The 25,698-nt window shown below is 50.1% G+C and overlaps 1 protein-coding gene across 2 annotated transcripts in view; it reads left to right on the top strand.

Annotated features, from left to right (window-relative positions):
* Positions 1 to 7,765, top strand: part of ZCCHC7 (zinc finger CCHC-type containing 7) — a 123,992-nt gene extending 116,227 nt beyond the window's left edge. For both annotated transcript variants that reach the window (XM_052777944.1, XM_052777943.1), the window contains exons 10-11: positions 5,114 to 5,231; positions 5,697 to 7,765. In XM_052777944.1, the coding sequence (XP_052633904.1) occupies positions 5,114 to 5,231; positions 5,697 to 6,145 (567 nt within the window). In that variant the 3' untranslated portion in view covers positions 6,146 to 7,765. The remainder of the gene's footprint in view (positions 1 to 5,113; positions 5,232 to 5,696) is intronic.
* Positions 7,766 to 25,698: the final 17,933 nt, after the last annotated feature.

Raw genomic sequence — 25,698 nt, 5'->3', positions numbered from 1 at the left:
GGGTAGAAATTCATCTCTGCCATGGTGCGTGGTTGGAGAAAAGGTCTGGAAGAATCAAGCTAATGCTGTGCGAAGAGCCACTCTAATGAAATGTTTGTAACTTTGCCACATTGCTGCAGTCAGTGGAGGCCAATGTATGAAGTGATCTCACCCATCTAATTTAAAGATATGGGGGAAAAGAAAAGTTACTATCTCTCCTTGGCAGGTTTATTGATTTGTTTTTTAAACCCTAAATCAAAATGAGACTGCCTGGGAGAGAGAATATTCATTGGAAAATAGACAGTTGCTGAAAAGAGCTTGCTTTATTTTTTTTCTTACTTTTTCTTCCCGTGGCTCATGGGATGAAATATTAGTGCCTTACTGCTATGTTCAACATCACGTAAGTTTTTTCACCACAATCAGCCCAACAATTTGGATGCCTGTTTTAGGAATTTTCCATTTCTGCCTGCTTTTGATGATCCTTATTTGTAATTTCTTAGTTTCATTCAACATCTGAATTAAGTTTGACATCATCCTTCTGTAAGGTACACAGCCTGGCGAAGGAAGACATCGTGAGCCTTATGTGGCTTCAGTAAAAACTGGAGGTGTGCTGCATCTTCTAGAATTGCTTGCTGATGTTTATCACCTTTTTCAGCCCCCTGTCATGACAAGTGCAGCTCTCTACTTGCAAATAGCAACACCAAACAAATGTTAGTTCTTTTCTTTCATGGAGTAAGTCCAGGAGCCACAAGTATTCTAGAAAATGAATGTTACTTGAGCGTTGGATGGGTTAAGTTTATAGTTTCCTACAGCTTAGAGACAGCAAATTCCTTCCTTCTCTCCTTTGTGCTCTATGTGTCAACTACTACAACTGCTGAAGATGTTATCGTTAAAAGCTTGCTGCAGTTTTCAGTTAAATAGTTAATACCTGCGGGGAACAGTCGGGCAGGTAGGGCAGGTGTGCTGGGATCTTCTCATGGCAGAGCTGAAAGATAAATGGAAGATTTTTAACGCTGAGCTGTGTTTGGAGACAAGTGAAGATTTTCCTCTTCGAGTGGTGCGTTGAGGCCGTTGCGTACATCCAGGACACGCTGCTGCCTGTACAGCCGGGTTGGAAGGGACAGGAATAGACAGCTGTTGCCATCCAAGCTTGGTAAGAGACAAGCATGTGCCAGCAGCCCAGTCACCCCTGGCACAGCAGGAGTACAGGCACTGCCTTGGCTGTGGTACAAGAGTCAGAATCCTTGGCTTCACCTGCAAGACATCTGCTCAAGGCACAGCTACACATGCGGCAGCAGCGTGAGACCTCAGCGGTACAGTCATGCGAACTAACTTGGTCTGCCTGCTGTTTGGGACTAGGGCTGCTAAAACCTATGAAAGCAGCACTGAAACTGATCCTGTTAAACAAAACCAGAATAAAGCCCCTGCCAGTAGTACAGACACTAAAATGAGCATATACAATAAAAACTGGAGTGAGAGGATTGAAGGAGAAGTGAGACTGATTGCTAGCAATGGATAAGGAACATTTTACTAAACTGTCAAAAAATGGCATTCAAGGAAGGCAGCCATACGTGGATACAAATAAGGCTGCTGTAAAAATAATGAGTAAATATGTGGGAGGAGCTGATAGTAATTACTTGGATAGAAAATGGTAGAAACTGTATAAAATCGGTACGGGAGTAAAGCAACTCAAGGACAACATTTATGGCTGTCGAAGTTAAAGAAGATAAGGTAGTATTTTCACTAGCGTACGAGGAGCAGAAATAGCCTGAGGAATGACTGAATGGAAATGGAGAAGTCAGTAACAACACAGAAGGGCAGAGATACCAGATCTTTCTATATGCACACAGAAAAACATCCAGGACACACATTGGATTATGTAATGATAACTGAGTATTTGCCCTCAAATGACTAAACCTTCTGTCCAAGAATGGCTGAGGAAATTGGACTGGAGCCTGCATGTGCATCTTTACAGCAACCCAGCTGGACAGGCAGTGCATCTGAGATTTGTAGTTCTCACTGGCTAAGAAAACTGACGTTGTTAATCAGTGCCTGAGTTCATGCAGTGAGCAGCTATCAGACCTTGAAAGATCTGCCTATAATTTAAGCGGGGGAAAAAGTTTTTTTGTTTGTTTTTTTTTTTAACGTAAATATTTTTAAGCAGGTAAAAATTACTTGTGATGACAAGCATCTCTTAACATTCTTCACATTTCTATACCTCGAGAACCCTGCTCTGTTGCTTTTTTTAGCAGTTAAAGCAGAGGAATAACAAACTGACCAAGAAGAAGAGGGTGGTGTTAGTTTTGTATAGACATACCATACTCAGTGCTTCTCACTGCAGTCCTTTCCTTTCATGTTAGCATTTAATCTAGTTTAGGAACACCTCAAATTCCTTTCGTTTGCTAGAGGTCTAGGGAGACCTTTCCCAAAAACAGACACAAGAGCAAAAAACTTGCTAAATCCCAGAGTTAACTGTGCTGTTCCAGTAAGGAGGTCATTGCGGATCACTTCTTGTTGTTTGTAGAAATGGAAATAATTAAGACATAGGGTGTCAGAGGATCTAACACCTGGCAGTTATGTTTCCTGAATTTGCTGTATTGTTTATTAACACAGTCATGTTTTTATGTAAACCAAGGATTTACTAAGGACAAGAAATCTTATTTTCTTCAGTAGTCTTCACATCGTAGTTAGTTTCATAGCAGTCCGTACATCCAAAACATTGTGTCGTATGGTCCACAACAAAGATGCGGCCATTTTAAGGGGCATCCCCATAGGAAAGTTAAGAGGGAGGGTAGGTTAATGAGGGACAGCCCACTGCGTTATTCAGGCTGCAGCAAGTTCTCAAGGCAGCAGGGATAAGGAACTGTACGGTATCTGCAGATGTGCCTTGCATTCACATCCCAGTATGCCAATCACACAGAAAATTCCTTCTGCAGGTTGGTAACAGGCTCTGCTTTCTGTTCTCTGTACGATACCTCCAGCACTGAAGACTGTCCCAAGAGTATTTAACAGTACACAGTGTATGGCAGCAGTGGCAGCTTACTTGAGAGGGAAGGATATAGCCAAGTACATGTTGGACATTGCTGAGCTGATTTTCAATGCAGTGGAGATAAAGAGGAAAAGAGGAGCCCCGATTTGGGTGGCATGTGCATTTCATTCACTAAGGCTTCTCTGTCAGCGCATTAACAAAACAAAAATAATGAACAGACCACATGCCTGCAGAGCAAGCCCTAGATTTGATGCGGGATCTCAAGCAGTACATTTCACAGGTATCACAGGAGGATGAATGTGTCTTTGCATACTCCTCTGTAAAGCCAATCTATGTTGTTTTCAGTAACCTCTTTGGCAATGTTTAGGGATAATATTTTCTTTCATTTATTCCAGATAGGCAGGCAGCTTTGTGCCCTACCTAAAGGCCACTCTTAGGTTTCAGTCATGTGAAACAGGTATTTGAAGTGTCATTTCTCTGTTACGCTTTTATCTCATCTTAAATCTGAGGGAGGTAGATGGAGGACCTGGGAAAGGTGAGAGAGGAGGTTTCTTTGTGGGGTGATAGCTGGCTGTTCAAGGCGTTCAGTGTGAAATCCAGTCGTCTTCCAGGATATGGACATCTCAGATGAATAGCTACTGAGAATGGCCTCAGGCGACAGATGGACTCACATGTCCCCTCCTAGGTCCCTTTCAGCCTGATTTCGCAGTGGGGTAAGGATGAGCCCTCAGACTTGAGCAGGCTCCAGCCACAAGCTGCCATTGCTCGTCTGTACTCCTCTGTGCATGTGGAGACAAGCCAGTTGTCACACAACCTAACAATACCCTTTTAGAGGACACCACAGAGAATAACCTGATTCTTCATTTAATTTCAGCCAAGCAAAGGCCAAATACAAGCTGAGAAATATGAAATACACCTGAAATGCATCTTTGATGTACTCTGCCTCTGACAAAGAGGGGAGGAGGCAGGAGGACACACAGGGAAAGGGCGTGCTAGAGGTGGCACTGAGTGGTAGAAATGGCAAATGCAGGAAAGAAAGCTGCTTAGCTTGTGGTGGAGACATCAGGGTGAGTGAAAGCTCCTGACACTTTCTCGAGAACGGCAAGGCCTAGAGTTCACTACGTTTGGGTAGAATCCAAGTAGAAGGATGATATTGCAAACCACAACAAGTAACAAGCAATTTACAAGGAGAAGAAAGCATCAGGTAATATCACATGGTACCCTGAAAAAAAGACGGAACCATAAGAAGCATCCCAGTTAGCCCGGCTCGCAAGACATTGCTAAAACTTTGTGTACAGCGGTGAAAAAAATTCATATTCCTGAATCAAGTGTTTGGGAAATAGGCTGCCGTGCAAGTGATGCAAGAGCTAGCCCCTTCCTCACCTCAGCCGACTGTTCAGGGCTCTCTTCCTCTCCCCTGCAACCTGATGTGCTTGCACAGCATACTCCTGCAGGATTTGCTTTTGGTTTTTATCTGTGAGAAAACTGCATACAGTCAGACACACCATTCTGGCTGCAGGTGGGCTGTGTGGGGAGGATGCTGCCCCTGGCCTCTCATCGCTGCTCGCTCCTTCCCTCAGCCCACCCCACCCTTTCGGTCTGCCACATTTCTGCACATACTTTCCCCCCAAATGATCCAGGAGAGATCCCTGGATTAATAAAAGAGCTCCCCTGCGGTTAGAATTATTTGTCTCTTGAGGAGACCAGGCATGTGGTTGTGCTGGGAGATGGAAGGGGCCAGCGAGAAGCAGCAAAAGCAGGTGGCAGGGGGACCAGCCTGGCCGTAGGCAGGACAGCCCTGTTCCACAGATCCAACAGCTCTGTTTGCAGTTTGCCTCCTATTTAGCTAGTGCTCACCTGCTTCTCGTCCTCTGCTTCTATCAGTGCTATAGGTGTGAAGTAATTGTGGGAAGACATGGGATTCCTTCCATTTGCTGCGAGAGGACTGCAGCTTGGCTCATGTAATGCTTGTTTTTTCTGTGTGCACAGGAAGGATTATTGGATGGTAATAAAATTATCAGTGTTTAAAGAATTGCTGGCCACATCCTCTACAGGTACAGACCAGCACCTGCAGAATCTGACGCATTTCCCTTCCAGGAAAATTGCAACTCAGCCACATCTAGTGACTTGAAATGTGTTTTGCAGGAGTGCTCAGAAAAGCGGATGCATGGGAGCATGTTCCCTACTTCTCCATTCATCTACTACTATGATGATGAATACGAGATCAAGAGAAGAGAGAGCAGATTAAAAAGAAAGATTGCAGGTACAGTTCATTTTGGGAGATCCCTTCTGCCTTTCAGTTAGTTGAAATACTTTCTTCTGTGCTTGCTGCTTTTAGAAATATTGTGGGATTATTTTCATGTGTTGAGAAAAGCTATAGGGATTTGAACAGGTAGTCTAATAGTAGTAAAAGATTTGTGACTTTATTCATCCGTGTCTATCATGGAAATTTATTGTATCAAAGCTACTAGGTGGGTGTTGTCAGATGTTTTAATTCTGAAAAATCCACTAACATCAAAAATGCTATAAACTAGCAGGAAGAGAATTAAACTGTAATTTGTTAAGATTCTAGTCTGTTGACAGAAAAAAAAAACACTATGAAAAAAACTATCAGAGAGATATGTTTTTCTAACTAACTTCATAACTACATAAGGAAGGCTGTGATGGCTCGGGCACTAGGTTTGAGGTTTTCTGCATGGGTATTGAAATAAACTGCTCTGTTTTACAGAACTACAGGAAGCCGGCCTTCTGCCAGAACAGTCAGAGACACCATGGCAGGCAGAAGAACGTGGAGAGCACAGCTATAAGGAAAAGAGCAAGCCTTGCAAAGAACATGGGAAACATAAAGGTGGCAAGTGTCACAAAAGGGTGAAGATGTCCCAGGCAGAGAAACCCAGAGAAGGCAAACACCAAAGTGATATTGAAATCAGCCACCATTTGGAGGAGGACTTCCCTAGAGGGTGTAAAAGGCAGGCATTTAAGGGCAGCAAAATTCGTCACAAGTCCATTTTCCAGGCTTTCTCAGGCAGCAAGACTGCCTATGTGCAGGAACCTCTGGAAGGTGCTAAAAGGAAGAAGAAATGGAAAAAGCAGGAAGACGCTAGTCCTGATATCAATGAGAATTTATTCCTCATAAAACAGAGGAGGACGAAGTCCAAACAGAAATCCTGGTGGTGAGCAAGTAGATAGGTAGCACCAGCATTTACTGGCTCCAGCTCTGCTTTCTCTGTTTATTTCTGTCCCTCTCTTAGCACACTGAATTTGAGTCCGTCCCTGAACCCGGGCGGGCATGCCCAGGCACCAGTCACACACCGAACGTCCATCTCTGTTCCCAAAAGGGAGTGCTCTGTCTGTCGTGAACAGTCCACTTGACAGGCGGGACTTCGTGCTCGTGCCTGGAATGGCTGTACTTTTCAGCAGTCCCAGAACAGGCTGTAAATTTACTTTCTTTACTTGGGGGAGTGTGGGGGGGGAAAGGGGCCATGCTGGGTTTGTTAGGTTTTGTTTCTTCACCGGTGAGGTGTTGCTTGTCGGAGCAGGATCTGCTGCTAGGGAGCACCATGCCTTTGGAGCTGACACTGGAGAGACTCTTACGTTAGGAGGAGTCAGGATAGAGACCAGGGACATGGATGTAAAGCACATTCCTCACAGCCGCTCAATCCTCTCCAGAGTGCAGCTGGGCACTTTTGTCCACTCCTGTCCCTCCTTGAAGGTGCTGCGAAGTCATTGCCTTGCACTTTGGGATGTGACAGTCTCCCACCTCAGGCTCCTGTGTGGTGCTGTGGATCCATCACCCTCAGCGCCACGGCTTTTGCTGCCATCTGCCCAAGCCTGTTCCTTGTCTTTGCCAACTAGTCAGCAGGGCAGGATAAAGCAGGTGAGAAGGGAACAGTTTACATCCCAAATTAAATATGTCCTTGTTCCCCTTGATGTGGAAGTTGTTTCTGGAGAAAAGATAGCAGAGTATGAAAAATGTATTTGATTCCAGACATACTGTGCTAAAATTTAATAATTTTTTTAAAGACAGTTATTTTTGTACACTGGAATTAAACAGGTGTGTTGTTAAAAACTTGGTAAGAATAAATGCTTCATCAAAGGAACAACCCAAATAAAACTTTACATGAGGGATATAAAAAAATGTACATTTGTTCTACATTTTCTTGCCTTACCAAGCATAATTAAAAACAGTGTCACCTTTGCTTTTCTGAGCTGAAACTACATCACCTCTGGCAAGACATTTTCTGGTTTTGAAAAGGAAATTATCTATACTCTACTGATTCATGACCTACCCTATACTATACTACTCCTTTTGCTAAGCAATTGATAGTAGCTAACAGCACAATTTCAAAAAGGTGCATGTCCTCTCTTAATTCTTACTAAGAAACGGGCCTTTGGCTATGGTTGTATTTTAAAATTAGAAAGTATTTGTAACCTGTGCTAATGCAAAGGTTTCTGAGAAGGGGAAATGGGTACACTAGTGAAAATTCAGGACTGTCTTTCTGCCAGTAGTATTCCATGCTAGTACTCCCTAAATTCATCAGCTTTTTGTTTGGCAACGTCGTCAGTGGTAACACTGGTGTTTTAGTGACTGTATCACCTAATCTCAGAGGTCTTTGGAATAGAGCTGCACCTACGTAATACTTGGGAACCTAATGCCTAGTTTTGCTTAAGTGTGTCCTTGTTGGCAATGGAAATTTGTTTTTGCTTAACTTCATTGATTACTTGATTGAGAAGTTCCTGATGATACTGAGAAAGTAAGTCACTTATACACCTAATAAAAAATTAATTTTTAATTAATTCCGCTCCTGAAAAGCCTTGCCCCGAAAACTGAAACTTGTCTTTTCCCATATGCTGTGTTTTACATCCCTTTTTGTTTATCAGTACCTGTTTCTATTTGAACAAAAGTCTCCAGCAGCCTTTAGCTGAACCAGCATGTAGACTGGTAGATAGGGAAGGAGGGTTGTTTTAGATTTAAGTGTTGAGATCAATTCTGATGCATTGGTTTGGTCATCTGGCCAGCTAAGTTGTCACGAGGTGAGTAAATCTCTTCTCCAGGAGCTGGACCCTTCTTTAAAGAGCTCAGGAGACTGCGTTCTTGCTCTAAAACGTCCTTGGACAGAAGGGTTACGATGAAGGGGATTCCAAAAGGGAGCAGATTCTCCATCTGGAAGAGATGGATGGCTCAGACGTCAGGAGTTACCACTGTCCGGGGGTAGGTAATAAGCCCGTACCTACTGTACACAGACAGCGTGTGGGGGTGGAAAATCTCTGCCCTCATAAAGGGTGACTGTGTGACTGCTCCCAGAGGATTGCATCCTAGTGGCTGCTCTACCTCCAGGGATAACTAGAAATCACGTAAGTACAAAAATAGGGAATGGACAACACCCCTAATCTTTGGTTAGGCAGATTTTAGGGAATCTTGCCTCCCTGTTTTCTCCACTGTTTTTCAAGTTAATATTCAGTAAGTTTTAGGGTTTTTTTTAAGGTAAAAATGACTTCGTGAGATTGTGGCTTCACCATTTCCTTCCCTGTACAATAGTGTGGTATGGTCTCGTCCCCACTCTGGAGAGTTCAGATCCTCCGTGCCTCTCATTTACTGAAGAACATCAAGGGCAGGTAGTTTTGTGCTTCACTTCTCCAAAACTGAGGCAGCTGTGTTTTCAACAATGTGCAAGAGGCCAGGGAGAAAACTGAACTGCAATAGCACCTAATGAGAGATCACTCTGAGCTGTCAGTCTGTGAGGTGTTTTATGGGTGCAGTGTGGTGTGCCATAAAGGAAATAAGACAGTTGCTCTTAGATGTGAAGGCCAGAAGAACATTATTCTGATGGCCACCGGGGTAGCATGCTCTGGAGAGGTTCCCCACGGAGACCTCTCGTTCCACCGTTCTCTTCCTCATTTTCAAAGGAACCCGCAAGAAGATAGAAAGTGCAATTTAATCCTCCTCCAGGCATTATGCAGTGGCTTTATGTGATGATACATTATTTAGCAGCCTAGCCAACGTGAGAGGCCACATTGGTAGTGGAAAAATGACACATGCTGAAATCGCTCCACACAAGAAGGTCTAACAGTATTAGTACTGCTGTGCTAGTGAGGCTGCTCTAGGAAGACTGATACACCAGCTCAGGGGCCGCAGCGTAGCCCCTGTGCGTAAGAGGTGCAGGTGCCTTTATGTTGCCCATGTACAATGTCAAATGATGGTCAGACGTGGAGGGAGTCAGAGTTTTTCCTCACTACTTTAGATCTAAAGATAAGGTGGCTGGCCACCGTGGCAGGAGTTAAGCCAGCCAGGAGTCCTGAGTTGTCTCTCTGATGCCCAATGGCTTCAGCCAACAATATTTCACCTTGGACTCTTCTATGGGATTTTTCAAAACCGGTTATGTGCTGGTGAGCAAAAGCCTGCCTTGTCTTGGGAAGCTAATGGTGGTAAGTTTAGGGAAGGTAACTTACACAAGTGCTTGGGTTAAACCCACAGAAGGCCGGCTGTAGATTGTGGCTTCTGCCTGCCACCGGCAGTTTCTGTTGCAAGCACCAGATGATAGGTTTGTGGTGGAAAAGTCTCTGGCTTTCCCTCTGAGTACTGCAGCCGCCCAGTCCTCCAGATATCTAACATGGCTTTTGTTCTGATAGATGTCTGTTGCTCGTGGTTGCAAGACAGTGAGTAAAAGCATAGAGAAAGTGGGGTATTGGGGACCATGGGAAGAGAAAAAGATGAAACGGCAACACTTGGAAGCAGATAGAAGCTGGAGGAAGGAAATTCCTCTGGCAACCTTGCAGGTGAAGACCAGGATCTGACTGACCGGGGAGCAGTGTTGGAAGTGCAGCTTCCAAGCTGAACATGAGGCAGCAAAGCTGTGGTAAAAAAAACCAAGATACTGCAGCAACATACACAAACTGGAGCATTGGAGCATTAACCACAAGTCCACTTAGGTCATGGCAGGTTAAGACACTGTTGTGGTTTAAGCCCAGCCAGCAACTAAGCACCGAGCAGCCGCTCATTCACTTCCCCCCCCACCCCAGTAGGAAGGAAAAAGGTAAAACTCATGGGTTGAGATAAGAACAGTTTAATAGAACAGAAAGGAAGAAACTAATAATGATAATAAAAATAATAAAATGACAATACTAATAAAAGGATTGGAATATACAAAACAAGTGATGCACAGTGCAGTTGCTCACCACTCACCAACCAATGCCCAGTCAGTTCCTGAGCAGCGATCTGCCCCCCAGGCCAACTCCCCAATGTATAAACATTACTTAGCAACAACTGAAAATATCGGTGTCTTATCAACATTCTTCTCATACTAAATCCAAAACACAGCACTATACCAGCTACCAGAAAGAAAATGAACTCTATCCCTGCTGAAACCAGGACAGACGCCAGCTCAAATACTGATTTATGTCAGGCTTTGCACAGCAAGACAGAGTGAATCCACTGTACAGGGCTCACCAGAGAATTTGGAGGAGAATCAGAGGGTCCAGATAATGCAGCTAGCCAGGAAAGGCTGTTCTTTTCTAGAGAAAAGCAGCTGGGTAAATAAGGTGCAAAGGAAAATAGCTGTTCTTAATATGGAGGGTGAGCAGAACAGCAAAGCACGCGCTTAAAGAACAGAAAGAAAGGTGTAGCTGAGAAAGAAAAATGACCTTAAAATGGTAAAGATGACAGGGGACTGCAGCAGGTTGTCTGAGGACGGCGTGCAGTGTTGCTGGCGGGTTTCAGGGAAGAGTTGGACAAACATCTGCTGGAGATGACGAGGTGGTTGAGCAAGCCGACGGGTGGATGGATTGCTGATGTCCCTTTCTTCAGCCGTCTCTCAGTGTCCTGGGCCTGCGTCCCGTTCCACGTAAGCAGCAGTGCCCTGAGCCGCTCTTGGCCAGAGTGAGGTCAAGTGTGCCCATAGCCGGGCGCTGCTGGAATGGAGAGCAGAACCAAGATTAACATCCCACTGGCTGCGTGGGACTGCCCTCTCTGCAGCAATTACTCCGCAGCCCAAGGCAGTGCTCGTGGTGCCTGAAACTCGGTGCCTGGCATCTCACGAACCAGCGTACTCCACTCCGACTTCAAAACCTTCCCTCAGACCGGGTGCTGGAGCCTTCTTGCACACGGGAGTGACAAGGTACAGTGAGACAAGAGGGACTTGTCTCTTGCCAACCAGCAAGGCTGTAGCAGGACCCTCATTTGCAGACATGCGTCCAGCCCTGGAGGTGCAGCCCCATTGTGTGCACCCAGTCAGTGAACCTTCTCCCCCCAGATCATTAAACTCTACATGGACCAGTCAGGAAATCATCTCTGCTAACCGGCTGGTAAAGCACAACCAAGGGTCTGGTCTGTGTGCCCATGCGGTGGGCTCCACTCCTGGGTCTCTTTCTTGGGCCACTTGAAACAAAACGGGTTATGTCCAGCACCAGCAGGCTGTCACTCGCAATCAGTGCCTCCCAGCGCTACCAGTAAGGCTTCTGTCTAGCGGCATACGAATTTTACAGAGCTTAGTGCAAAAATAATGCAGTTGAAGATGGTTCTGCATTAGATGAGAAGGACAGGATAAGGAAAATGGCAAAAGGGGATGATGCATTTTCCACCAGCAAAAATATCACCACATTAGGTACCAGTTAAAGGAAGGCACTGCGTTAAAAGCCTGTTCTGGACTAGATCGCGTGCAGACTGAGTTACTTTCATCAAGCTCCGTTTTATCCTCTTAAACCAAAATGTACTTCAGCCTGTCATTCCTCCCACCTGCTTTTTTCCCCCTCCTTTAAAGAACTGTCAGGCTTTACTCCAGAGGTGCCCGGGACTGAAAAACATGCTTATCCCAGGAGAGGATAGTGTCTCGAGGTCACAGTTGATGTGCGCTGGTGAAGCAGCATGAGGAAAACTACATTGTGTGAATAAATAAAGGGCCGTAGCTCAGCCCAGACTCTGTGGAGGAGACAAGATGGATGGATCAAAAGGTCAGAGTCTTGTTTGATAATGGGGGCAGTTGTCCCAGGAGTGAAGAGGGGAGAAGAGAGTATTTGGTCTATCATTTGTTGCAGCCACTACATAGCAAGGTTGAGGAAGGAAGGAATACTGTGATTTGAGGTGTACATCTCCGCAGCATACCAGTGTGTACTGGAAAGGAGTCAAACATGTCTTTATAACACAGTGGAAGAGAGGGCTGGCTCCTCCTTGAAGGTTTCTTTTCTCTGAAGTCTGCCTAAAAATATCAATATATATATATATATTTCTCTCAAGATACGAGCTATTGTAGAATCTGCTGGGAAAGCCATTTAACCAAGCGTGTCTGAGCTACATGGCTACACTGTACCGCACCACTGGGAGCAGTGACCAGTGTTTCGGATGCCAAGACCTGCCTTGCGCACCCCCATGCACCCGGTGATGCCTGGGGCACTGCGGCTGCGTCCCAGCCCAGAACCCTCGCACACAGCCCCGAAGGAGAGGTCTGAAACCCACGACAGAAAGGTGATCTGCTCCCACGTCGTCAACGCCGTGCAGGTCTCCAGCCAGATCATCAGGGAGGCACCGGGCATCAGCAGCATCCTGCTGAGGGCAGGGCCAAAATTCGGGGCTTTCCCCATCAGACAACGCTGCTACAAAGGTGCAGGGTCCTGTGCTGGTCTAACTGGGGTGTGCTACCTCCTCTGGGCTGGCACTGTTCTTCCAGCAGCAGCGCTAGGTAGTCTGTTTGGGATACCCAGTTTGTCAGCAAGCTGGTGAAGATGTTTGCCCCGCGGGGTCCCTGCAGCAAAACATTGGTTCCCGAGCTCCCCATGGCATCAGGGGACCGCAGTACGGAGCTGTGTCCCAGTCCTTCCCAGGCAGAGGCTGCAGCGGGAGCAGGTGGAATGGGCTGTCCTGGTGCTGAGGACATACAGGAGGGAGCGATTATCGCCCCGTTTTGTTGGTGTGGAGCTAAAGCCCGGGCACGTATGCCTAAGACCTGCTGCATAGCCAGGAGCTGAACGCAGGTCCTAAATCGCCCTTAAAACCACCCTCCTTCCCTCTCAGGCAAGGAGCTGCAGCTACACCACTGGCTTGGCAGAGCACGTGGAGCTTTCAGCCCTTGATCTTGGCCAGCTAGTCTCTTGCTGCGAGTCGTTTGCAGAGCACGGCTGGGGTTTGATTTGCAACGGAGCTCCTTCCTTAACTGCAGCCTAGAGGACACCATTACCTCCCCGCTCTGGAAATCCTGAGGCCGGTTTGTCTGATGATCAATTAATTTAGTTTTCAGGCAGTGGCCCTGGTCTCCGTTGGGAAGAGGAATACCACCTCTGGTCTCTGCCAGACGCACAGGACCTTGTTTGCCCCCGTGGCCACCTGTAGCCTGAGCAGCGTCCACCCATGGCGGGGACACCCACGCACTCCCACCTTGCCTATCGCCAAGCACGCAAGCACGGGCTCGGACCCCAACTCCCGTGTTTTTGCCACCGTGCCGTCGATGTTGTCCATCCCGGTTAGAGGCGACGGCGGGGAAGGAGCTGTGGCAGGCAGATGGGCAGGATGAGTGGGGTGGCATTGAACCGCCGAGCCGGGCTGTAGGAAGGCACAATGCCTGGCCACGGTGCCCGCCTGGGAGCTGGCAGGAGTGTGGAGGATGCTGCTCTGTGCTAAAGGATCAGCTGGAGGCCAAGTCCGTGCAGGGAGGCAGCTGTGGTTACTCCCCCCTGCCGCCCTCCGCGAGCACAGCAGAAGGGGTGAGAGCCACCCTGGTTTTTGGAACCGTTTTTCTCACGAGGGGGCAAGAATCATGTTCGCTGTGGTGGGTTTGTCGCACAAGGGCATGGATCTCTGTTCCTCCAAACACCAGCAGCAGAGCTGGGGTCAGGATCCCCCAAACAAGCTGTTGAGGTGATCCCAGCAAGCGGTGAGTGTAATTGCAGCTGTGGTGCCCGCAGGGAGCGGGACGAAATTAACTGTCTTTGTGTCCTGTCATTTTGCTTCCCCAGGAGCTCCAGACCAGACCCAGCCCTGACAAGTCAGGTCTTGTCTGTGGAGACCTTGCAGACCCTTGAGCCTCGGGATGGTCTCACTCTTACCAACAGATCTTGTTCCACCCACATGTCACTGAACAGATCTTCCAAGAGCACCGAGTTTTTTGCCCTGTGAGCAAACCAGTGCAAAAGCCAGTCTGAGGTTCAGTTTGCCTGAATCGGTGGATGGGGACACCTCGACGCATCAGGCTTTCACGGGCTGGATCGGCAAGGAAGGGCACTCTCACGCTGCCCTGTTTCACAAGCACCTTTTAGACAGGACTGCATTCTTCTGCCAGTGAGTCACCAACCCCACTGGAGACTGGCCCTTTCCCAGAACTGGGCTTGCTTTTTTGTGTGAAGGGATTTCTTCTTCCTCACCCACTGCTCACAGGTGCTCTCACAAATACCCCCACCACACACTCACTGGCGGGAGTGCAAAGGGCATGATCCAGCATCTGCAAAAAGACTTCTCTTTGTGGAAATGGCACTGAATTCAGCTCACAGTGTGTGCATCGGTTTGGAAGATGATTTGAGCAGTGAATGGAAATGCTAAGTTTGGATTAAACCCTGTCCCATTTCTCATTGTCGTGGCACAAGCCTTCTCAGGTGTTCTCCAGGAGGGAATCTCTTGCTCTGCAAGAGTTATTAAACAAGGCAAAAAATACATCAGGCTAACCAAGCATGAGTGAGGGAAGCTGGCCACATGGATGAGGTGCTCGGTGGATTGCTGGTGCTGAAATGTCAGTGGATGCACTTTCTAAAGCAATGCTAGAGCAGGAGAACTAACATCAGCATGAAAGCCTGTCTCCAGCCTTGTGGCTTCCTAATCACTAGGTCCTGCAAAAATTCATTTTTATCCTGTTCTTTAGGGCTTAGGCAGAACATAAGCTCTAAGAACCCCACTGTATGGGATATTCAGCACACACTGAAGCAGGCCAAGCAAAGCTTTATCCTCCTCCTCCTCTTAGCTTGTGCGTTAAGAGGTTTCTATTGAAATCCTGGTGGATTTTCTATGCACCATGGTTTTTCATTTTGTCTTATAATTTTTCCTTTAATGATTTACTTTCAACAAAAGAACAATGTCAACACCAAGCTATAAAATAATGTATTTTTTTAAATATGCACACTCACGCATTCTGAGCTTTTTTAAACTTTTAAAATACATGAGCAAAACTACCTCAGTTAAATGTAGGAAGCACTACCTAAAGTGGATGTTGTGCGTAGGTCGTACTCCTCCTCATCATCTTTAGTACACTGATTTGGTACCTCAAGTCCTCTCCTTTTCTGTCTTCAATACATGTGAGAGAAAGCCAAAGGAGTTTAGACTGATGCCCAACGTGTGCGTGCCCTGACAGGTAGAAGTATGTCAGAGGAGCGCGGGAGCCTGAAGAGCTATTGCTTCCCGTCCTGCTTCCATCCGAGGTCTGGGCAGAAGTTTGAGGCAAGGAGGCATAAGCTGGCAGCTGCGTGTCCCTTCTGCTCCTTGCCACTGGCATGGTTGAGGACATCCTGGAGAGGGAAAGAAATCCTCATCACCTTTGCACAGTTTTTTCCAAGCCTTTTGGGGAGCAGGAATTCACACCCCTGCTGATGGCGCCCAGCAGCACAAACAGCTTCCCGGCCGTTGGCCGTGCTCCCAGGTGATGGTGGGAGAGCCGGAGACACCGCAGGAGGAGCACAGGGCGGCTGTGCGACCGTGGCGGTGGCAGGACAGCGGCACGCCGGCAGGGACAAAGGTGGAAATCAAGGCGAGCCTGCAGTATCCGTGGCACAAAAGAGCCCTGCAACCACCTGGGTTGGTGACGGTGGCAAAGCAGGGTCCGGCTCACGGGACACCCGGCACAGCCCTGCCAGCCCCGGAGGCAGAAGGGACCAACCGAGCACTCACAGCCCCACAGCGCTGCTCTGCTCTCCAGCTGGTGTAGGTTTTGTCTCTGCAATCCTGAGTAACTCTTGACTGTCTTCACCGTGTCCACTGGTACCGCTGCAGACTTTCAGACCGTTACAACTGACTGTGGCGCTGCATGGCACGGCAGCCAGTAATTGCACTTTTTTGCATTGCAAAACGATTATTAGCACCTCAGTTCATTATCAAAGCAAATTTAATTTTTCAATGTAAAGGAGCCAGTTGTATTTATAAAGGAAACACTGTTGATATAGCCAGAAAAAATTAATTCATGACAAATGTAAGGAAAATTAATAGTCTTTAACCAGGACAATATTTGACTGTGTCTAATTGTGCTTTGCCAGGTAAAGTACACTATCTTTGAAAAGTCCTGACAGAGATTCTTGCAGAAGCATTTTACACTTCTGATGAAACTGCATTTAAACACTGGGGGTTTTAATTAACCTTGTACCGGTCTGGTCAAATCATATAAAAACAGTTGCGGAAACTCAGTATTCTCTCGTGTATTTGTGCACTGGCAGAGGCGTTGTGTACACTCGGGAAGGTCTTGTCTAATCCAAACCCATTCAGGCAGAAAAAAAGAAAAGGGAGAGGAGAAAACACCAAGGGCAGAATGGCCGCAGGGAGCCTCTGGACCGTGGGTGCGGGTCCTCACTGGCAGGATTCGGCTGATGCCTCGTCTGAGCCAGCATCTGCCGCTGCTTTCCTCTGCCAGCCCTCCCGGCACAGATGGGAGTACCAGCTCGTATGCCTGTGCGGGAGAAGCAGGACAGGGAACGGGAGCAAGGAGCTAACGAGGTGGGTTATTCTGCATTTCACTTTGAAGGGGAAGCCGAAGAACCAGGCTCTGCCCCAGGGTCTGCTGACCACAGAAGGCTTGTCCCTGCTGGTGCAGATGGCCTCAGACAACCGGAGTCCCTGCGCCTTTCCAAGGGCTCCGGCTGGCCCCGCTGGCTTTCCCCGTGGTAGACGAGAGCACCGCTTTGTTGTAAAAAAGGCTCCTCACCGGCCATGCACCCACGTTCACTCAGGGCAGGACATGTCCCCAGGTGATCTCCTCTCGGCAGGGTCTTCCCTGGCAGAACACCCTCCTCAGGATGACTGTGGTCCATGGAGCCTGCAGACAAGGGTGTCCACGGGGAGTCCAAAAGTGGAAGGTTCAGCACGTTTTGAGGGGGGTGGGGTGGAGGAAATCTCACAAAGATACATAGGGATCTCTCGTTCTCCTGAGAAGAAGTTTACCAGCGAGAACATGCTGACGCAGGTGATGTTTTGAATGATGGGCTGCTTGTGCAGAGCAAGAACGGGGTCTGTAGAAGAGGCACAAGCCCAGCCAAGGCTTAGGTGCCCCTTGGGTTGGAGCACCAGAGGGTCTGTTTCTGCCTGGTTCTCCGAAGGTTTCCACAACCTGGCTGTGGCCCAGACCCTCTATGGCACCAGCTATCTCCATCCCTTGGGCGCGACTGCAGCTATCCTAATCGACAGCAGCAGGAGACCTGCATCCTCTGTGTGAAGAAATCCCAGCTGCAGACACCCCCCCCAGGATGGGGTATGGGCTCAACACCTTCCCCATTCCCCTCGAGCGGAGGTCTCTCGAGCAGCTGGTTCCAGTGCCAACGCTCCCACCGCCTTCACGGGGGCTGTGTAGGTACCATGGCCTTCTCCAACACTCTTTCACCAAACGACATGTCAGATTCCTGTGGTGCCCAGAGGGCTGACTCTCAGCCGGTCCCAGGTCAAAGTTGCATCTCATCTCATTTGCACCCGTGTTGTCTGCTGGCTGCAGCCGATGCCAGCAGGATGCCGCTGGCTGGGGCTGCCTGCTGATGGATTGAGGCTTCCTGCTCTTGGGGGAGATTCAAAGCTTGTCCGAGCTTTGGAAAGGCAAACTGGAGGATCCCAGTGCATCAAAGCACCAGGCAGGCAGGATGGCCTCCCCTCATTTTCCTTGTGGGGTGTGGGTGTTGCAGAGGAGCGTCTGCCCCCCCCCGGTATCCTCCCCTAACCCTGCGGGCAGTCCCAGTCTCTCACCCTGCTACTGCGCTCAGCTCTCCTCAGGACAGCTTGGAAATTCACCGTTTTCTCAACTCAGCCTGCCAACTTGAAGCCAATTTGCATTGGATAATTATTTTCAATTAAGTGATAACAATCCTGTTCTGAACAGAAATAATCTTGTCCAAAGGCCAAACAGTTTATCCTGTCTCGGAGATGAGGCTGCAGCTTTGTGCAGGCGCACATCAGAGTCAGCGCCATTATCGGCTTCGCTGTGCTGAAGGGTACGGCTCGTGGCCAGGCAGGGTTGCACGCAGTCCCATGTGCTGACTAACTCAACTCTCTTAAAGCAGCCCACCCCAGCCACCGGTGCACCCCCCCCAGGGAGCAGAGCTATTTTTCATGTGCAGATCTCACTTGCCCACCAGCTGTCTTCCTCCTGCAGCACCACGCAGAGCGGGCATCTGCTCTGCACAGCAAGGTACAGCCAGAACAGAGGTGCGAACTGAAACAGCCCCAATTCCCCCAGCCGGCCGCTCCGATGCGAAAGGGCTCAAGCGTGCTGCTTACCAAGTTGTCATGTTTCTGCTCAGCACCCTCCCCGCTGAGGACATCTGGACTCTGCAGGAGCCAGAAGCAGGAGCCGTCCAGGTACCCTGTGAACTTTGGTGCTGGTTGCGTGCAAGTGTCCACGAGCCACCGAGGGTCCCTCAGGCACAGCGGGCGGTGAGGTGGGTTGGTGACATCCCCCCGAGGGTCTTTGCCTGTAGGCTGTCCGTCTTTAACTCGGCTGTTATGAGATAAGACAAGCGGGACTGCTGCCACCAGCGTCGGCTGTGCCCCGTCCTGCCCTTGGTGGGGCAAGGACCCACCCTGGCAAAACTATCCGCCAATTTGACAGAAGTCATGGGGATTTGGGGCTGAAATTTGGACGCTCTGGCCAGCTCCAGCACATGAAGGGGGAAGGACCATAGCAGCGCCGGAGGTAGTCGCCATCCCCAGCAGCTCCAGCAGAAGCCCAGCGCAGCTGCACCAGGCGAGCGGGATCTGTGCCGGGTCTGGGACCAGCCGGCTCGGCAGAGCTACCTCCAGGAGCATAACCCTCTGGCCACGGCCATGGTCCGTCCCAGGTGGCTGCCCCGTGGCTTCTTCCCCCTCGTCCCCCCGTGCCCAGCGTCACAGCTGGCGAGGGACAGGCAGCAGCCGCAGCCGCAGCCGAGGACTGGCTGCGGTGCTCGTTGCTGCACCTCAGAGCCAGCCAGGGAGCCAAGGTGGACCAGCTGGGCAGTGACAGTTGTGCACGCTAAGATTTCTATACCACGCTTTGCCGGGTGGAAGTTAAGGGGTTTTGTTGTTTTTTTGTTAATCCACCAAAGCCCAGGCAGTTGGGAAGACTGGACTCCGGAGCTCCTGCAAGTGAAAAATAGCAAATCCAATATCTTTTTAGTGGTGTTTTTATATTCAAATTAGACATAATCTCCATGAATAAAATTACTGTTCCCAAAGGGATCATGCCCAATTTAAATGTATAAAATGTCATTAAAAGGGCGCTGGCTTGCTATTAAAATTTAACTCCAGCAAACCCCCAATGTCATTTGTATTATAGTTTTACAATTAAGCCAGAGATGTTGGAAATAATAGTTTTGATGTACAATCTGGTACCATACAGTAGGAGTGCATTGTTCCTAAGAAGACTGCAGCCGGACCCGTTGCTGGAAACACGGCCATGTTGGAGCAGCGATGCCGCCGGGGCTGGCTGCAGCTCCTGGGGAGGGGGGCACAGCCACGGCACCGCCGAGGGGCATCCAGTCGGGAACAGGTCTGGTGCCACACTGCGCCCTTGTCTTCTGCTCACAGAGTGATCCCACCCAAGACCACCAGCTGCAGCAAGGACACGGCCAGCACAAGCCGATGTCCCACTGGAAGGTCCCCATGGGCAGGGCTGGATCCCCTCACTTTCGGAGCCGTGAAATCTGGCCCAAGACCATGCCAGGTGAAGGATGCGGACCTTCCTCTCAGTCTTGCTGTCTCAAAAGCAAAATACTGCGGGGAGGGCGCGAGGGGTGGAAAGCAGCACCAGCAGGGCATGCTCGGCTTGTGCAATGGCTGGCAGCTGCCTGGATGGCGGGAGGCACCGCCAAGGAGGAGGCGATCGCGGCGACAGTGATCCGAGGTCCCAGACTCACCCGGAGGGATGGGAGCATGCATGTTGCCCCGCTCGTGAACGTGTGGTGCCACTGAAAACGTCCCACCCTACCCAGCTCTGGCTGGGAAGAGGCAAATGCCCTCCTGCCCTGCCCCTGGGGCTCCGTTAGCTCCCAGCATCGGCAGAGGCTGGTGTACCCATACTGTCAGCCCCATCCATGCTATGGAGATGGCTCGCTGTAGCCACAGCGGCCCGAAATGGGAGCAAGGCACGGTCAGCGCAGGGAGCATCTTGGCTTTACTGCCGGCTTTGCCCCCAGTCTGCTGCACCGGTGCCGTCTGCCGTGGTCTGGCCACAGGTGGCTGCATGGGGAGCTCAGTGCCGCTGTCAAGGGCAGGTAATCCCTGGAAGGGATCTTCCCCGGGCAGCAAAGTGCGGCTCACAAAGTGGCTGGAAGCAGCAGTAGGAGAAAGCTGGGCAGGAGGGAAGAGATCTGCCCAGCACGATGACTGCGCCAAGGGTGGCTGGGGGAGGTCGTGCAAACTGCTCACCCACCTCTCTCCGGCAGAGGTGTAGCTTGCGCCAGGTCGTTATTTTGTCTTTAATAGAGCGCAGGTTCAGCCACCAGGAGCTGCTGGCTGTTTTGTTCAGAGGCAGGGGTAGGAGATCAGGGTCCTGTCACAGGGAACAACATCTGGGTGTACTTGAGAAAGGTGGGTGAGCTTTCAGACATACAGGGAGCCCCTCAGGTGACCTAACAAAAGGTGTTTTTACTCTCCCTAACAGATGGTGACTCTGCTGAGCCCTTGCTGTCATGTACTACAGTCCAAAAGCAAAACCAGCTAATCCTGGGAGGTGACGGCAATCACGGGAACAGCCAGTCCTGTCTCAGACGCTGGTGGTCCTGCTCCCCTCACCCAGGCAGGCTTCGGTTTTTATTGAACACCGATCAGCATCGCCAAGGCAGTTCCCGACTCAGCATGCCAGCTGACTGTGGCCATTAAAAGGGTGTGACCGAAGTTTCCTACAAAAACTGACACCACGGAGCGTCCAGCTAAGGTTGGCAGGAGGTGCCCCTTTGGCAAGCTGGTCACTGAGTCCAGAGCCTATGCTGACGTTGGGCATCTGAAACTGTGGCCTCTTTTCCTGAGATGTGGAGGAGAAAAAGGAATCTGAGCGAGCTCTCCAGACCCTTCCCAGCCAGCGCTTGCTGTCACACAAAGCGCACATGGTCCCCCAGGAGAGGAGCTGCCGCCCCGCGCCGCCATCAAAAGCTGCTGTGCCGGCAACGTGTCTGTCACCCGCCCTGGGCCACGCCAGGCCAGCTCGGCGTACCATCACCGGTCCTTCCTCTTCCTCTCTTCCCCAAAGCCTGACCCTTTGTAAAAGTCCGGTGCTTGCTCCGCGAGTGCCTGCCCCAGGCACAGGAAAGGCAAAGCGGCCGCTGCGGGAGGTTTGCAGGGGGAAGGCTGCTGGCAGCAGGGACAAGCCCCAAGCTCCGTGTCCATGCCTGCAGCGTGCCACGGACACCCCGGAGCTGTGGCAGAGTGCCACGAGCCACGGCAGTGCACGCAGCCCGGCCGTGCCGCTTGACCTCAGCAGACCTGACGCGGTTTCCCTCCCAGAGTCAACATGAGACTGCGCATGCAAACGTGTACTCCCTTGAAAGGGACTGCTCAGAAAGAGTCTTTGCTCTGTACCAAATAATTACTATGCATTAAAGGGTATAATGCATATTTAAATATGCATTTAACTGTCAGAGTAAGCAGGTGAGTGAATACGCATGTTATAAAAAACACATATTTAACTAATATGCAATTAATGGGGCAAAACAGCCAAAACTATTTATTACTTCTGGGAACAGAACACCATCCGAAGCATTTTAATTACTGCAGTAATATTCTGAAAACAAAGATCATATTCAATCTTTCTCTCTCTCTCTCTTCTTTTTCCCCAAAGAATAGAAAAACTATGTTAAAACCCAGCAATCCTACATGTAGGAAACAACGGTTAAGCAAAACAGAGTATGCGGATCCCTAAGAAGGTTGCAGTCAAACAAACAGCTGCAACAAGAGAAAAGTAAACAGCCCGGTGTGGACTTCGCAAAAACCAACCCGGCTTCTGGCCGCTCCAGCAAGGCAAAGCTGCAGCCCCCGTGGGATGCGCGGGCAGCGCTGCGGGCAGCAGCACCACGAGGACTCTGCCCAGCGCGGGCGCAGGGACACAGCGGTGCTGGGGTGCAGGCAGTTTCGGGGGCTGCTGCCAAAGCTTGTCCTCCCAGCCAGGCTGCTGGTTGTCCCCAGGGAATGAGAGGTCCCAGCCACGCACCCTCTGCAGCAGCCAGCGTCACGGCATCCTCTGCCAGTCTCCTCTCTTGTCATTTGTCTGGCAGTTGCCTGAATTACTGCTGGAGCTCATAAAGCAAATGCAAACAGCCTGCAAAATGGGAAGCATTCATCTGAGACATGCAGCCCAAATGCCCTGCTCGTGCTGCAGACGGATCACTTAGCCTTGTCATTGTGTTTATGAGGGTGAGAGAGTTTTTCACTGCCGCGATATTTTCCCATTAGCCATTACAAGGAGATGCTGCTGGAGGGAACAAGGAAAAGGCTTCTCCTATGCATGACTGAGCTGCAAAGGCCAAATCAAAGGGACAGATTGTGCCCTGGGTAATTCTTACCTTGATTTCCGTGTTGAAACACGATAAGCCATGTAATAAAAACCTCATTTCCTTCCCACACCCTCACGTCCTCACTACCAGACCCCTCCCCGAGCCCGAAATTTCACATGGTGCACCCTCCCTCCCCAGGCCAGCGCTGTCTCTACACCCACCACAGCAGATCTCAACGAGCTGGGGGTCTCCTGGCTCATGCCAGAACCACTCGTGTCCCGCTTGCTCTCATGGCGAGCTGCAGAGGTCCAGCAAATCCTCGATGCACCGTCCCTCTGGCCGGGGTCTCCCCCGTACACGTGGGTTCTCCTCCCATCGCCGGCCGGTGCATGGGCACGAAGAGGCAGCGGGGCTTACCCCGGCCCTCCTGCACGTGCCCCGCGGAGAGGGTCTTGCGGTCCGGCGGTGGTCCTGCAGGCTCTTCTGCCATGTACCTCCCCAGGGGCCGGGTGACAAGCTGTGCATAGCTGTCCCTGGGGACCCTCATCCCACCGGGGCCAGCAGAAAGCATCCCAGGGCACTGCTGTGCTTGTCTGCCCCTTGCTGCTTCTCCCCTCTGTAAGGGAGACGCGTGGCCCCACCAGCAGCAGGCAGAAACCCCTTGCGAGGACCACCAGGAACCGAAGTACGGGTAGCGGCGACTGCGGAGGAAAACCTGTATCTCTATGGGCTTCTCCTCACGCGCAGAGCTGCGCTGAACAGCTTGCTCCTGCGTGCACCCAGAGACCAAGAACTGCCAACGCGCTCCAGGTCCCCCCATTGTCGGTGCTGCGCTACCTCCCCAAGCACTTTCCGCACATCCTGCCCAAGGGAGGGAGTTCTGCTTTTATTGTCAGAGAGAAGCAGCAACTTAATGAAAAATACTTTTTTTTTTTTCTTTTAAAGGAAGTTTCCAAATTTATGCTAATGTCAGAATGCTTCTGAGTCATTAGGTGGCTGACAACACACCCGGTCATTTTGCATTAAAATACATGAATCCAAAATGAAAATATTGGCAGATTTAGCATCCAGCGGTCCGGTGGGGAAATGCTCCCATCCGGGCATTTCCAACAATAGATTGCATCTAAAACAGTTCCTGACCACTAATGCTCTGCACAATTGCATGAAAAAGGTCCCTTTTAATTCTTAAAAGGAAAACAGTCTAATCATTGTAAGAAACTATACCTTTAGGGTATCATTTCAAAAATACAGGCAGAGATTAGAAGGGATTTGCGAGATTGTGTTTATTCCCAATTTAGGTGCTTTCCATAAATTAATTATAAAAGCAAGCCCAAACCAGTCAGAAGTACACTGGGAAATTCTCAGAGTGTTAGTCATTTTCATGCACTAATATTCATGCCATCTGCCTGCCTTTTTTCTATTTTCTCTAAATGCTCCATTGTTAACCATAGCCTGCTTTCTTTTGCTGTGTTTAGTCCCTCTCCCCCTCACCCTGCTGCAGGTAGTTACCCTGAGCACGTTGTTGTATTTTTATTGAAATAGCATTAAAAGGAGGAAGGCTTGTTTTGGTAATTGGCACTGATGCATGGCAAACAGCACCTCATCATGATGCAGACACGAGCCGTCGTTTTGTTCCCATTTGGAGGATTCGCTCCCGTCTGCGTGACATTGCCTTTCCAAGCTCCCCGATGGGGTAGTTCGCAGAGGACCACGTGCTGGAGGCATCCTCCCAGTATCTCCAGCAGGATGGAGAGCACAGGACGGGGCTGCGCTTGCCCATGGCTCTTCCCGCAGCACGGCGTGAGGTCCAGGAGAGCCCTTGAGCTGCGGGTGTGGGCAGCTCTGCCTCTGACAGAGGGATGAAGCAGAGCAGGCTGCCCATTTCTCCATGTGCAGTGTCCACGTAACGCAAAGACCAACTTCTGGGTCAGCCTGTAAGGGCAATGGTAAAATTGCAGGCACCAAGGGTCCTCCAGGCAAGTTTCTTCCAGCAGCCGTTAGATCTCTGGAAAGTGACGTCAGCAACGCAAATCCAGCAACGCTGCCCAGGATGGAAGCTCATCTGCTAAGACAACAGGTCACCTTGTGACAGGACGAGATCTGCCAAAAAATGGTCCCAGTGCTGCCAGCGCCGCTGCAGCCTGCTCAGGAGGAGTCTGGGGATTAACAAACCTTCCCTCACCTTGGGACCTGTAGCCCCGGACAAACCAACTTGGCCACATCCAGCAGCTTTTGGCCAGGGAACAGGGACAGGGTGAGCGGAGTAAAGCTGCGGGGAGGGGTGAGCCATGGGATCGGGGCCACAGGACACGTGCCCAGGTGTCTTGATGCCCTCCCCGCATCCCAGGCAGGCGTGGGGTCAAGGTGGGGAGCCGTGCCAGGCAGAGCCAGTGCTGCCATCCAGGACACCCTCCCTCTCACCGTGCTGGTGGGGGGGTCACCATCCCCTGCCCTCAGTGCTGGCCCAGCCAGCTTGGAAGATGATGCTCCCCACGCATGTCTGGGGACGGCTGCTCAGGCAGCCTGATGACCAGAACTGGAACTTGCTCGTCTCCTCACTCCTGCCAACCATCTGGACCCCACTGGGGGTACTGGTAGGTCACATCCCTGCCCCATGGAGGAGTCCCCCCAAAAACAGCTGCCTGTTGTGAAAAATCCAGAAGCCCCACCTCTGCCACGTCTCCTGGCCAGCCCAGCAGGGAAGCAGCCAGTGGTGGTTTGGGTTTATCCATTGATCCACCTGGAAATGGGAAAGAAGGGCAGGAGTCAGCGCAGGGAAGCCCCCAGGAGCTGCCCGGTTGCTCCGCCAGCCCCTGGCCGGCAAAGACGCAGCACGGCAGCCCAGGTCTGGCCAGGTCACTGCAGAAAGGCAACTGGTGCTGAGTTTGATCTGTCTGCCATGAATTCTCTCCAGGTAGAGCTTTAAGCCTTCTTTTAAAGATGGCAGTTGCCTCTTTTAAGAAAGGAAAATTAAAATATTGCTCCTTAGAACAGCATCGTCCAAAGGTTTTGGTTGCTCCTAAATATAAAATCCTAGCTATCCCTTAAGAAAGATTAAAGAAACTGGTGTGGTTGAAATCCCTAATGGAGACAATATGTTTTTCCTC

The sequence above is a fragment of the Harpia harpyja genome, chromosome Z (genome assembly GCF_026419915.1).
Source record: "Harpia harpyja isolate bHarHar1 chromosome Z, bHarHar1 primary haplotype, whole genome shotgun sequence".
NCBI lineage: Eukaryota > Metazoa > Chordata > Aves > Accipitriformes > Accipitridae > Harpia > Harpia harpyja.
Note: the sequence above shows the minus strand (reverse complement) of the source record. Positions and strands in the feature narration are given on the sequence as shown.